This window comes from Condylura cristata, unplaced genomic scaffold (genome assembly GCF_000260355.1).
Source record: "Condylura cristata isolate star-nosed mole 26May11 unplaced genomic scaffold, ConCri1.0 scaffold00005, whole genome shotgun sequence".
In the NCBI taxonomy this organism is placed as follows: Eukaryota; Metazoa; Chordata; class Mammalia; order Eulipotyphla; family Talpidae; genus Condylura; species Condylura cristata.
This window is the reverse complement of record NW_004567106.1, coordinates 29273919-29289301: the sequence shown is the minus strand read 5'-3', so window position 1 is coordinate 29289301 and position 15383 is coordinate 29273919. Positions and strand designations below refer to the sequence as shown.

Genomic DNA, 15383 nt, shown 5'->3' with positions numbered 1-15383 from the left:
AAAATAAATATATATATTTATTTATTTATGGCTGCCATTAGAGATACTGACAAGTTGCCCAGTGTCACCCTCAATGATCAGGAAGCCCTCTCTCAGAAGGTGAACTCAAGCCACTTGAAGGGTGAATAGGAGCCAGGCCTGTCAGAGAAGGGAAGGGAGCTTTCCAGGCAGAAGGAATTAATCTATAAAGGTCCTGAAGGAGCAAAAGAACTTGCTGTGACTGGGGAGCCAGAAGCCAGGGAAGCCAGAATGCCAGGAATATTCTAGAATGTTCCCCAGAGGCTGGGGAAGGTATGAAACCAGTAAACACCTTGGAGTCTTTATTTATGAATATGGATTTCACATTAATCTAGGTCAAATAAGAAGTTCTTGGAAAACTTAAAAAATTAGGATGAAGATGAAAATAAAGGTATTTAAGGGTATTCTGACTACTGTGTTGAATGTGGATATTAATGATTCAGTAGTGGATAATATCCAGGAGTGGTGCTGTAGTTGAGAAATGATGGAAACCCAGAGACTGGCTGTGAAAATGATAAGTGCTGACTGACAGTGAAAATGGTAAGTGATGGGTGTGAGATATATTTTGGAGATAGAACATATAGGACTTGATAATAACATAAATGTCAAGTCTTAGAGGGAGAGCAGAATCAAGAATAACTCCTTGCTGCCAGCTTTAGAAGTTAAGTTGATGGTGATACTATTTGCTTAGACAGAAAGACATACTTTTGCAGTGCACTCTTTCAGATGATTCATCTTTTCCCAAATTAGACAGTTATGTAAACAAGTGACAAATCAATACAATTTAGTAAGATAAAAAGAACTCAGCGTTGTACAGCTTAACGTTAAATACTGCTAAGATTCCAAGTATTCAGGTCAAACAGGAATTCACAATTCAATAGATTAAAGGAGGAGTGAGGGTTGGGTATACATTTGGTCATTGCTGATACATAAATGGTATTTACAATTGTGGGTGTGGATAAAATCTATGTGTAGAGAATAGAAAATAAAGATAATAGAGCTCAAGGTCTAAGCTCTTTGTGATCCAACATTTAGAGAGAACCAACAGAGAAAAATAAATTCAGAAGCCTAATAAGACTTATTTTAGGGCTTCCCTGGTGGTACAAGGGGTTAAATCACAGCACTATGTCCACAGCCATTGTATCACAAATTCAATCCCTGGCCAGGGAGATGGTGCAGCAGACTTCTTCTGGCTGGCCTGCTGTTCCCTTCAGCAGTGCATTTTGGTTAATCTGCCTGTTCCATTCCCCACTCTGTCTCTAGTGAATCCTCTCAATCCCTGCACCTCTGGCTGTAACCCCCTCCCCCCAGTTCTTATATGCTTAATAAATCTTTATAAATTAAAAAGATGTCTTATTTTAGGGAAGGAATGGACAACCACTGAGTGCTGTGCATGGAAAGACACATGACTCTTTAGCAATACTGACAAGAGTCGTATTTTTGGATTAGCAAGAGCTGGTCATACTCAAGTGAACTGAAGAATAAATGGGAAGAATGGAAGTAGAGAACCATGTAGGCAGCCTCATTAAGAAATCCCATTCCAATGCATATAGCAGAGAAAGAAGGTAGCTCAAGGGAGATATGGAATCAAGGGAGAAATTTTATTTTGAACATGAAAGCTAGTTGGGTATGTTGATTGTCAGGGGGATTGATATAAGAGAGACTGGCAGTGCAGAAGAGAGAGAAGCAAAGAGTGATGGCATTGGGAAAGTGATGGGGTTTAGAGCATACATTCAAAAAAGAAACTAGTTGAGATTTTCCAGAATTAGTAAAAGACAAAATAGAAAAGCTAAATGAATCTCAAAGAAGATAAATAAAAAATAATCCTTTTTTAGATTATAATAAAACTGCAGAATTCCAGAAGACCAGCAAAAACCATTTTACCTGCAAAAGAACAACTGGGGTAAAAACAGCCTTTTCAGCAAAAGATACTAGTGCGTGATTGATAATTTCATTAAAGTTCTCAGAGAAAATGACTGCTAACGTGACTTCTATTCCCAGCTAATAAATATACAAGAGCAAGAGTGAAGTAAAGATACTTCCGGACAAATGGCAAGAATTTCCACTTACAGTTCCTCACTCAAAGAAATAGGAAGGGACATTGAGTTTCTGCACAAAGCAAAATGAACCTAGTACAGGACTTAAGAAACTATGGCATGGGACCCTCCCTGGTGGCGCAGCATGTTGGAGTGCTACACTGAGAAGCTAAACCAGGTCATGGCCACTTCAGTGTGAGTTTGATCTCAGCCCTGGAAGTGACCCACATGGCACAAAAGACCTCTCCTGTCTTGCCTGCTGCTGCTACTTCCAGCTGTGTATTTTGTCGATCTGCCTGTTCTTCCAGCTTTATTTCTGGTGAATCCTCTCACTTCCCCTGTACCTCTGGCCTGTACCCCATTTCTGTATGCATAAATAAAATCTTTTTTTTTTTTAAAGAAAAGAAACTACCGCAAGCAAGAAATTAGGAAACATGAGTCAGTCTAGCAAGCCCTACAGGTAAATAACAGCAACAAGATGACTAATTTCAGGGAACTCAAAAAAGGGTGAACAATGTTATGAAAGACTACAGAGGCTTAAAAGAATTAAAACATTCTAAGGTAATTATAAATTGGGGGATGTAAATAAAGTTACTAATTAGCTGAACAAAATTTTAAATCAATTATGCATGTAGTATTATAGAATTTTTAGTATACAAATGGAGTGGAATGGAATTCATGAAACTAAAAAATGCATAGGAGAAATAAAGATTTGATCAAGTCAAATATAAAGTAGAAAAAGTGAAAAACAAAACAATAAAGCTCACAGTAAAGAAAAAGAATAAAAATCTGTATATATTTCTAATTATAATAAACATAGGACTAGCTCACCAAAGAGAATTTTCAGGTATTTTAAAACTTTTGCAAGAAGCTCATTTAAAGCATAATATGATAGAGATTGTTGAAATTAAAGGTAAAGAAAAAGATATAGCCAGTAAATTCTAGCCAACAGATACCCAAAATAGATATATTGATAAAAATGTCTTCATTATTAGTAATAATGACAGTCATTATATAATAATTAGAGATTTAATTTTACCATAAATATATAAGAACCTGGAGCTCAATATGTACATGACAACATGATCTTAAAACTATAAAGCAAAAAAAGGGGCCCTCCCTGGTGGCGCAGCAGGTTAAAGCACAGCACTAAGAAGCTAAAAAGCCACTTCTGCATGAGTTTGATTCCCGCCTGCCTGGAGGTGACCACATGGCGCGACAGACCTCTCCTGACCCGCCCACTGCTCCCCTCAGCAGTGTACTTCTTCAGTTGGCCTGTTCTGTTCCCCACTGTCTCTAGTGAAGCCTCTTGCCGCCCCTGAGCCTCTGGCCGGTACCCCAGTTCTGTATGTACAAATAAATAAATCTTAAAAAAAAAACAAAACTATAAAGCAAAAATGAAGAAGTTATAAAGAAAAATCAACAAATCTATAATAACAAAGCTTTTAATGTCTATTCACAGGAACAAATACACTTATGTATATATAAGCATATATATATATAGTATATATATACTATATATATATATAGTGTATATATATATATATACTATATATATATATATAGTATATTTAATATAAGAGAGATCTCATACCAAGAAATTTAAAAAAACAACACATGGGCCATTTTCACAGTCTGACCACAAACCAAACCTCAACATATACAAAGGAATCAATACTATATAGAACATATTCTGACTACAAAACAATAATATTAAAAATAAATAATAGTTAATCCCCAGAATGTGTGGAAATTTTTTTTTAAAGATTATTTATTCATATAGAACTGGGGTACATGCCAGAGATGCGGAGGGTGAGAGGATTCACCAGAGACAGAGTGGGGAGAACAGGCAGATGGACGAAGTACACTGCTGAGGGGAGCAGCAGGCTGGTCAGGAGAGGTCTGCCACACCATGTGGATCTCCCCTGGGACAGGTGGGAATTGAACTCATGAGGAAGTGGCTTAAGCTTCTTAGGGTTGTGCTTTAACCCCTGTGCCAACATGGAGGGCCAGATGTGTGGAGATTTAAAATCATGTTTTAAGGACAGAAAAGAAGAAATATTGGTAGATTTCTTTAGAAATAAAAAAAAATAAGATTGAAAAAGAAAACTCTCATTGTGGACACAGAAACTTTAAATTCATATATTAGAAAAATGAAGTTGAAAATGAGTAAGTTAAGCATACTATTTAGAAAGCATGAAAAATAATATAGTAAAATAATAGCAAAAGTTATAGCAGAATATAAGTAGAAAGAAAAGAGAAAATTTAAAAAAGGATTAAAAAATGAAAGACACTTTAAAAAAATCAAAAGATTGAACAATAAAGAAGACATAGAAGAATGGACATTAATATAGGATACAATATTACAATACAAGTGAACACACATACATATATGTATTAAGATATGCACTATAATACAAAGTACATATATGCCAAATTAAAAACTGCATGGAAGGAATTCTTAATGAATATTAATTATCAAAAATAAATCAAAATAACATATAAAACCTAAACTTAATTATAACTGTTAAATAACTACTGAGTCTGCACTAAATCATCTGCTCTCAAATTACTGATAACAAGTGATTTTACAAAGTTTCATCAAATCTTAAAGAAACAAATCATCTTTAGCCAATATAAACTATCCCAGACAGGGGGATCAAAAAAGAAAAGCTCACAATTTGCTTTATGAAGCAACATAGATAAAAAACAATACAAACAAGAACAGTGCATGAAAAGAAAATGATAGGTTAATTTCAATTAGGAAAATAAATATAAAAATCCTTAGAAAAATTCGTCTAAATGTAACATTATATTTTAAAAATGTCATGACCAAGGAGGGTTTATTTCAGAACTCTGAAGCAGATAACATATTGCCAGAATGCAACCACCATAACAAAACAAAGGTGAAAAACCACATAAATGTTTCAAAAACTGGAATACCAACAATCACAATTCAGCATTCATTAATAATAATAGTATATAGCATACAAGGAGAGAGGGAGCCCTCCTAAAAATAGTTAGTTTGGTTAAAGGTATCTAGAAATATACATATTAAACTTCATATTTAAAGATGAAACATTAGAATAATTTCCTCTGACGTCAACATAATGATAGACTGCCTGTTATCATTGCTTCTTTTGACAACTAAGAGTGACTGCAGTGTTTACTATACATTGATGAAATAAAAACTGGCCTATTCAGTGTTTCAGGAAATACAGGATATGCTGATCACAGATTTTCTACAATTTCACTTTTTTTGTGTGCCAGGATCTTATAAAGTAAATCAGCATACCAAAACTGCATTTAGTGCTTAGCAGCCTTGCCCATATTTACAGTATCCTTTGCCATCAATGTATCCCTACTGTTCTCAGCTGTATTTCTCCAGCCCAATAAATGCAAGCAGTTATTTGTGACTAGCAAATCGCTCTGAGTGTCCCCACAAATACACATTCCCACAGAAATAAAGAAAACTGGGGACAGACGGGAAGATAGTTAGTTAAACATTATTTTAGGCCCACGGCCTAATTTCCTCTTTGTGATGGGCCACTGTTTATTTTCAGGGCTGATATAATCGATTTTCTCTTGGGCCCACAAAGACAATCTCCAGATAGTAGGCTATACGTAAATGCCCAGGGCACCCTCTTTTATTTAGGGATGAGATGATCTACTCTCCCAAATGTAATGCCCCATATCTTGAGAAGACATTGATCAGCTTTTTCATTCTCTGAAGTTTATTGATTTTTCAAGAGTATCTTTTCAGTAAAGCAACATTTTAAAATCTTTAGGGCAGTAACTAAAATACCCTAGACAGGAAGAAAATACGCCAGACAGGAAGAATGTCTGTCCAAGACTATTATACTGGCCCTGGTTTGCCTGGAATTCAAAAACCACACCAAAAAAGAAAAAGATGATATTACAAGAGATAAGGTATGTTTGACAAATAGCCCAGGAATAGCCACTTAGTAAAAACAAGAGCAAGAAGCCTTGTCCAGAAAAATCTCAAGTGTTTAGTGACTATCCCCCGACTTGGCTGTTTCTAAACGAGCAGGATGTTATTTGTCTCACATCTGCTGAATCTGGAAGGCGGTATTCCCTGGTGGTTTTACAACAAGTATGTTTTGAGGGGTGAATGTAGACACCGCCCAAGTGTATAATCAGCTCAGCTAGGGCTCTAGACTGTAAGAAACAGAAAGTGCTATTTATGATGTTCTACAGCTGAGAGATTTTGCCTTTTCTCTCAGTGCATATCAGGGTTTCTCAACCTTGGCACTATTAGCATTTTGAGCTGGATAAGTCTTTGTGCATTGTGGGAAGTTTAACAGCATCCCTGGTCTCATTAGATCAAGTAGCACCATCCACTGGAACAATCACAAAGTTTACACAAGTTTTTAAGTGTCCCATAGAAGGGTGGTGGGTGAGGCCCATTACACAATCCATACACAAACCACTGGCAGGCACTAAAAGGGCATCACCTTAGTTTGTTATCATTTACATTAAAAAATGAACTTAATTCTTTGGTTTTGATTCGAAGAGAACTTTTTGGGTTAAAGGTAGTCCCTTTATGTGTATAGAGAGGGGGTTGGAGGTGGCAAAAGCTACTTCTAGCTACAAAATTCAGCTGTTGCCCAGAGTCAACTCAAGGGGTAGAGGGTGGCCAGGTCATCCATGGGAACAAAGATGGTCAGCAGCAAAGGGAAAGGCTTGGTTTTCTGACCTCAGCTAAGGATTTTTCCTACAATCTACTACATTTCCCATAATCTTAAGATATTGAACTTGTGGGAGCAATTAGGTTAAACTTTGGACTTTTCCTTCTTGCAGGATCAGATGAAATACTGACCTTGAAGTGAACCTTTTCAGATGGAATTAGAAACAGTCCAGGGGCATTACTCAGTCTGGACACAGACGTGTTTCCCTGGGAGGCCTTGTGGCAGAAGTTTCAGAAGAGCTGAGCTGAAGCCCTGTTTCTGTCTCCTCAGTAGCTCTACACTTCAAATAGGATTTAATTTCTAAAGCACCCATTGCCACAGAGCTTTTTGAGCCCTGCTCATTACATAAAGGGACATATTCTCACCTCCCAGCTAGCTCACTTCCTCTCAGGTCTATGAGGTCATCAGCATCAACATTCTTTTGATACTTCTCTGTTCAAAATGCTCCAGGTTCCCCATTGCTTACTATAAGGTTTCTCAGTCTGGGCATTGCTGACAGTGACCATTCACTCTGCAGGGGGCCTGTACTGGTGCTGGCGGATGTCAGCAGCAGCCCTGGACTCCGTTAGATTCCCTTGGGATCCCCAGTCACGAAAATCAAAAATGTCTCCAGACAACGTCAAATGTCCACTGGGAAGCAAAACCACTCTGGTTGAGAACCAGCCAGTGGAGGAAGAGTTGAAAATCTGATGTCCCCACTGTGTGTCGAGCACCTGGCAGTGCCTCGCGGGTAGTCAGCCCTCAGCCCATATTTACTGCATAATAAGAATGAATATCTAATAGTTTCCTCTTTGTTAGAACTTTGAAAAACACCTATCTAACATGTTTTGTGGTGCTTTGCCCCTCTCCCTTCCAAACATAAAAGGCACGTTTCTCTGGCTTTCAAAGGCCAGAATCAGCCATTCAGTCATAGAATAGTCTCTTTGAATTATGTGTTCTTTGGGATAAAACAAGTTAAATATAAATTAATAACAGTGAAGCACTTTATATAGGGGCAGATGATTTATATTTGTGGAACTGCTGGGCCACGCCCCTTCCCTGGAGTGTGGCCTCAGCAAGGTGCCCCTGCAGGTTTTGTTGTGAATAGCCATTCTCTTTTCACCTGGCTCTGGTGGTTTCTAAAGGATTATGGTGATAGTATCCAGTGTTTACCTAAAAACATGCTAAGGTGATCAAAGTTTTCAGTCAGATGCTGGTGCAGAGAAGGCATCTCTCCTGTGAGAAGCTTGGAACTTCTGTCAGAGACCAGCCACATTTACTTCCAATTTAGCTGAAGGCTATTCCTGGCTGCAAGATGGCACAATAGCTGCAAGCACAGGGTACAAAAGCTGGACCAGAAGAATAAAGACTTACAAGCAGACAGATGACAACACTAATTTGTGCCTAAGTTTGCAGAAATGAGTATTAGTAATAGTATCTAGCCTCTGAGAAACGTATGGTTTGCTTCAAACAGAACTCAGTTGAAAGAGAATAACCTTTGATGTGAAATTTGAAGGGAAATTCTTTAAAGCCAGAAGAAAGGAATTAGAGCAGACATCTCCAGACTATCCCAGAGGATTCTTTTTTCCACATGGAACCTGGACGCTGTTCAGCCCTCAAGCCTCTTGCCATCTACAGGCTTATGGGGGTGAGCTCTATGTCCTGAGTTACCCAAGCAGGGCAGGCACTTTGGCCCAAGTCAGCTGTTCAACTTTTCTCTGAAAATTTGGAACTGGGACTTTGTGGCTGGTTTTGTAACATATAAACCAGAGAATTACCATTAGCTATAATCTGTAGACCATATGGCCCAGGATGGGAGAGAACAATAAAGCTGATACCTAGAGAACAGAGGGCCATAAAGTTGCAGGAAGAGAGGGAGGGAGGGAGGAAGGATAGAAAGAGGGAAGGAAGGAGGTGGGGAAGAGAAGGGGAAACTGGGCCCAGTTGTATGAGAGTTTCCTCTCCTTCTTCAGCCTGTGTTCTGAGTGGTCCCTGGGGCTCTGAAATCTCCTGCCTACAGCCTCAAAATAGTTCCCAGGGATTCTATTACTTGAAATTAAAGAGTTTCTAATAATTTTAATACTGGAACTAGGCTATAGTAGGAAATAATCCAAAGGACTCTTCTTTATTGGGAACCATATTTTCTTCCTGAAGTCCAGTATCTCCAAACCCATTTATTCCAGCCGTACACTGAGTCCCTCATTTTATACCAGACACAAAGAATCATGCCTTTTCTTTGAGCTGTTCCTGCCAGATTGGTTTCTGCAAAAATAGTCTTTTCTGTTTATTAAACAAAATAAAAACCACAGCCATTTCTGAAGTGGATTCTTCCCTGTGCCAAAGTTCAGGTGACAGCCACTGCTACTGTTCCCAGGTCACAGGAGTGGAGCAACCTGGGTGGGAATGGGAAATGGGCCACTGTGAGGCTGCTGGGATGCAAAGATAGGCTAAATGCAGGGGATGAAGGTTTCATACATTTTTTGAGGTCCAGTAGGATGATGAGAAGAGGGGTTGGTTTGCATGTAGGAAGCAAAATGACTTGCTCCAAAGCAAATGATGACTATCCTGATAAAAATGCAAATATCAAATGATAGGCATAGACCTATCACCAACCACACCAAGCCACATGGCCCAAACTGGGAGATGATGGTGTCACCACATCCTAGACAGTCATCCCAGGAGGGACCTCAGGATACTCTCAGCCTCCTGAATTTCTGATTCTGACCCTCATGCTCTTTTGAGATGTGAAGGCATGTTTGGAAGGAGCACATGTGTGTACATGGTGTACCCTTTGATGCTTCTGCAGCAGCCTGTCTATCCAGAGTGGGAAACACAAAAGGGAAAGTAAGGCACCCATTTATGTCCAGATGTGGCCACTTTTCAGAGTCACCGCATAGAGAGCTGGAATACTAGGAGCAAAGAGGTGCACCCCTCCTCACCCTCTCCTTTGAGACACCAGACAGCATAGCAGGGCCGTGTCCTGGGCCCAGGGGCTGTGAGGGCAGGGCAGGTCTCACATACTCTGATGCCATCTCATCTCCAGCATAGTTTGTGACCCTGGCAAGGCCACTTCCTGGAAGAACTTAAGCACAGGCAACATAAGCACAAGAAGGAAGCCACAAATAAGGGCACACTATGAGGTGGGGAGTGAGGACGGAGAGTGAATCTTAGGTGGACAGGTATGAGACACCTGTAACACATGCATTCAGCCATTGTTCTCATGACAGCCTGTGTGAGGCCAGGTCCTGTTCTAGACACTGGGGTTTCTGCAGAAAATAAGACAGACAAAAAATCCTGTAATATGCACACTCAGGTGGCTATTACAGTGGTTAGTGCTTTGGACAAAGGTAAAGCTGGGCAAAGGATGGAAGGGGTGGGCAGGGGCTGAGCAAGGGGTTTGCAGGGGGGTTGGTGGGGGAATCTGGAACTTGGTGTGGGGGCTGAGTGGTTAGCTTTGACTTTTAGAACTTTTTGGGCCTCTGATCTTTATCCATAGACTTGAGTGTCCTTGATGCTCCAGGGCGGAGGGAGAATTTGGTGGAAAGACTGAATGATATACACATTGCTGCAGATGGGAAAGCCTGAGAACACCAAAAGGTGGAGCAGAGAAAGCCCCCAAGGGTCATTACGGAAAAAGCATCCAAGTGCTATCAGTCTGTACCTTCTGCCCACCCTACCTGATTATCAGGATATGAAGTGGGGGCCTCTGTCCCCATGGTCTCTTTCTCATAATCTGTCACTCCTGCCTCATTTCTGACTCAATGTCTTCCTACCTCTTTTGCTGTGCTTAGAATGAGCTTTCATTTCTTTTAAAAATACATCTCGTTAGTGAAGTGAGGGTAGAAAAGAATGTAGACAGGCAATCATAAGAGAAATGAAAGATAAAAATATGAATAATAAGATAGTAGTTGTTAACATTAAGTGAACACTTCCTGAGTGCCAGAGATCATCGGTGGTCTACATATATTCTTTAAACTTTAAAATTGTTCCATTTTGAAGATGAGAAAATTGAGGCCAGGCTACATAGCCAAGCTTTTTGCCAAAGATCAAATCAGAATGCTGACCTGGCCACAGCTCCTTCATCCCCATGCTGCCAGGGGAAGGAAGGACAGGTAAGCAGGTGTTGGGCCTCTGGGGTTCACTGGACTTTTAGGGCTCAGCTACAGTTATTCCATTTACAGGGAAGAGCCTCTCCAAGTCAACTGAACAGAGGTGTAAATGCAAAACAGCATCAAATAATGTCAAGTAACAGAGTGATTTCTGCATATAAGAAAGGAGTCTGCTCATTTCATCATCCTTTTAACAAATCCTACTCGTAGAGCCTAGTATGTGCAAGTAATCCCAAAGAACTTAGCATTTAAATTAGCACAGTTACATCTGCAGATAGCATTGAAAAATACACAATTATTACAAGAAATGAAAGGCAATTTCAACTGAGATCAAATGCTTTTGTTTCCAGAGATGGATTTTGGCTTTTCTTAGGAATGTTTCATTTGTAAAGCAAGGTCAGTGGGTATGCATCAGGAGCAGTGGCTGCAAGAAGGGAATTCCCAATTTGTATTTTATTAATTTCTCTTGGTGAAATTCCTGGAAAGAGGAGGCTAGGGCTCTTATCTAGGGTAGGGAGGATAGTTTGGACATAGTTTGGACTAGGGCCAAAAAATCTTTGTTATCAAGGGGGGCATCAATCTGCTGGCAGGTTGTAATCTCTGGAGGGGCCTTTCAGGTAAGCCATCAGATGGGGCTGAGTGAGTCCTATTTGCTGATAAGCATGAAAATGTGACCACTCCTTGTTGAACACTTATGCAAACACATCCTCAAATAAAAATATAAATCAAGAAGTTTCAGAGGGGAGCCTTGTAGACATCAATGTAAATATAAAGTGTGAAATCAAGACAGATTATACTAATGCTAAGCAGCAGGGCTTTTCCTAAGAGTGACCTTTCTTCAAGTTCAGGGATGTGTTGTTAAGTACTCTGTTCCAGTTGTCACACAGCCCTACTTTTAGAATATTCTTCCAACATTCCAAATTCTAAAGACCATGCAAAGTTTCCACTGAGCATCAATGTGGGTGGGAGGGGCAAGCAATGGCAGAGGGAACCACCCGCCCCCACCGCTCATTCTTAAAGGCAGTGACACGAACAGTACCATTGAAAACCACAGTCAAGTGACACGGCTACTCAGGGCCTGATATGTTTCAGAGACGTCTGTTCTAAACATAGAAGAAGTTCGTGCCAGTCTGGCTGTGTTCTCTGCAACAGTCTGTCTGTTCTGTCTCGTCTTCTCTCAATAGCAGTGAGTTAGAAGGAATCATACAGCAGAGATTGACTTTTTTCTTTTCATTTTTTTTAATACTTAAAGAACAGGTTTATTATCCACTCTCTTTCCTCTGCAGGGTAGTAGCCGCCTGCCTGCCAGTGTCCTGCACCATGCCAGGGCATCTCTTCATTGACCTCCCTTAGCAGAAACCTCCTTCCACTAGGCCGCCCGCCTGCAAACATGTAGGCCTCTCTCAGCAAACCTGTCTCTTTTGGGGCAGCTCTTCTTGCCCGCTTGTGCCTATGCAAGTATAGTTTATCTTTTTTAAAGGTTTATTTACACACACAAGAACTGAGGTATATGCCAGAGGTGAAGGGGTAAGAGGATTCACCAGAGACAGAGTGGGGAGCAGAACAGGCAGACTGACAAAATACACTGCTGAGGGGAGCAGCGGGTGAAACAGGAGAGGTCTGCTGTGCCATGTGGGTCACCTCCCTGGTCAGGGATTGAACTTATGCCACGGTGGGTGGTGATAGTTTCACAGTGCTGAGACTTGAACCTCTGAGCCACAAGGGAGGCCACAGAGATTGACTTAAGCAAAAATTGTAGAAGTTGTTTGTGTTATTCATTGATTTTTAATATAGATCATGTTAACAACCACAGTACTAAATGAAATAAGATTTAACTCTCTCTGTTTTAAGAGAGCTAAGATTAAAAAGTCTGAAATTGTAGCTTGGATGTCTCAATCAATTACATATGTGCTTGTGTGTTTTTCATATATATATAGATATAGATATATTTATATATCTATATATCTATATCTATATCTATATATATATATAGAGAGAGAGAGAGAGAGAGAGAAGCTATCTATGTGAAGTCCTATCATGGCAGGGCATAATTCTAATTGTATCTTAACATTAGATACAATTGTATCTAATTGTATGTCAACATTTTCAAGAGGAAGGAAAAGAATGTTCAAGTCCAAGAAGATCTACCCTCCCATTCACGATAGAGCAGCCACAGGATGCAAAGAGTCAGGGATTTTTGCCAAAAGTCAGACAACACTTTCTTACGGAAAAAAAAAAGAAAGAAAGAAAGAAAGAAAAGGTAAAGAGAGAAAACAGGAAAGAGAAAAAAGTCTAAAGGACTTTAATGCTCTAAATTAGCCCTGTAGCCTTATCAAGGGCCTATGAGGACCTCTATGACACAATTCTTCACCCCAACGCTAAATGTGGAGGACTGAATAACTCCATTCTTCAGTTCAATAATAGCATGTGAATGCCTGGGCCACTGACTTTCTAAAAACAGAAGAAGGGAAAACAGACCAAACTACCAGGAATGTATAGTTAACAGCTTTTTCTTTAAGCATTGGAAAGCAACAGGATAAAGATCAGCCTGGTCACCTGTGACAAAGGGCCTATCGATTCTCAACAGTCCTTTGGGTCGTTGACCCCCAACGGGAAAGTCTGTTAGACGTTCCTTGAAGCCAATGGAACAGGTTGGCTCTTTGGTCCGTTTTCATGTTGGTGAGATTTAAGAACAGGAACTACTGTTTTAGATTACTAACCGAGAAATTTTTAGAATCATTCTTGTATATAGAAGATAAAAGAACAATTAATTCATAATGTTTATATTAACCAATGTCATAACCACCCCCCAACCTAATTTGTCTTTCATTGAATGAATCTTGTCTAAATGAAATAATGAAAGAAAAATAAAATTAATGGCATACAGTCAAATTTGTGAGTGAATATTGTAATAACGCATACTGTGGATATATTTTAAAGCTTTTAAGTATTAATTTTCTACTTGTTCATGATTATGTCAAAAACTACAGTATGTGATTTACTTCAAAGCATATCGAGTGTTATGAATGCTTTGTTTCAGATTTGTCAAATTAACAGTAAAACAACAAATTGTATTAAAAAGGCATCTGCTGCTGTCTTTTTTATTCTTCCTGGATCCTTCATCTCCACTCTTTCTAAGTTCCCAATTGCTATCCATTTCCTGGAGTAAAAGCTCTACCTCTGCCCAGTGACTCCTACACTGAACAGCATCTCACACAATTTGGTACCAGAATCTCCCAGTTCATCTTCTGACATCTAAGGGCAAAGGAAATAGGCCACACTGTCCTGACAGAGGCCATTTCTGGACTGAAGATGGTAATATTGCAGGTTATAAATGCACATGAGAAAATCCCCTTTGCTCCCACTTTCTAGACTTTTGTTTGGCCTGGTGGACAGGATCAGGCTGCCAGCATGCTCCCTGCATGCAGCACAGCAACACAAGCGACAGGCTGGTGTCTCCTGTCATCGTTTGCTTTCACAGCTGTTCACACATAACCAAAGAATCTAGCATCACTGAAAACAAAAGACAATACAACATGTGAAACAGGCAACTGTTTTCACCTGCTCAGAGATGGCAACATTCTTTACTACTGCTCTGGGTGGAAAGTTACTGCTCAGAATTGAGGTCTCCAAATGTCACAGACTGGGCCTGCTCTGTTTCTGTTTCAGCGACCACAGGGAGATGAAGAGGAAATGGACTCAACTGCCCAGAACTGAGTTAACATACATATCAGGGTGTTTTTAGGCATTGGCATCAAGTAGGCTACTTTCAGAGGCCCACAGTGTCATCTGGTACAGAATGAGCCACACATGGGTAGCCATGGATGTGCTGTCTCAGAACTTCACAGAGAACAGGTAGCAACCACACCCTGCACCCCTCCACCTGCCCTTTATAACAGAAAAAGGAACACTTACCTTAAAGTTGTGTGTCTTCTCATAGTTGAAGTGGTTGTCGTTGTGTGTGAGGGCGGCCCTTCGGACCAGGGAGGAGATCTGTGAACAGGCAAAGAGTTTGAAAGGGGGCCAGAGAAAGGCGCCTTTCAGTCCCACCTTCACCCCCAAGGCCACGGCCAGCAGCTCCTGGCGCTTCCTGCCTTGCTTAGACTTCCGAACCACAGCACACTTTTTCTCATTTTCTAGCCACAGTTCCTGGGAGAACATGGTGCCCGACCCCCAGATCTATTTTTCCCTGCAGAGCCTTGTAACTTCAGCACGCTGTAAGGGTTTTCAAACCGCGGCTAATGTTAGACAGCAGATTTGAGGCAGCTGTGTCCTGTCTGCCAAGGCCTGGGGCATGTGACCTGGAAGGGCTGGTTGGAGTGATGGAAAGGGCTCTGTATCTGAATAAGGATGAGTCTGTTTTGTGCTGTTTCTTAGGGCCAACGTGTGCCTGGAACAATAGCACACATTCATGGGCACAACCACCCACAGGAGCTGCATCCAGTCAGCTACGGAGGGACTGATGGAAGTAGGAAGGGCTGGCAGCTTCTGCCAAAGCACATTGCAAAGGAGAGACCTCACCTACATCAGCA

At 40.4% G+C, this 15383-nt stretch overlaps 1 protein-coding gene across 1 annotated transcript in view; it reads right to left on the bottom strand.

Moving 5' to 3' along the window:
- The window catches only part of CHN2 (chimerin 2), a 252615-nt gene that overhangs the window by 17596 nt on the left and 219636 nt on the right, over positions 1–15383 (bottom strand). Inside the window, exon 7 of the mRNA XM_004676813.2 lies at positions 14767–14844. Within this exon, the coding sequence (XP_004676870.1) occupies positions 14767–14844 (78 nt within the window). The remainder of the gene's footprint in view (positions 1–14766; positions 14845–15383) is intronic.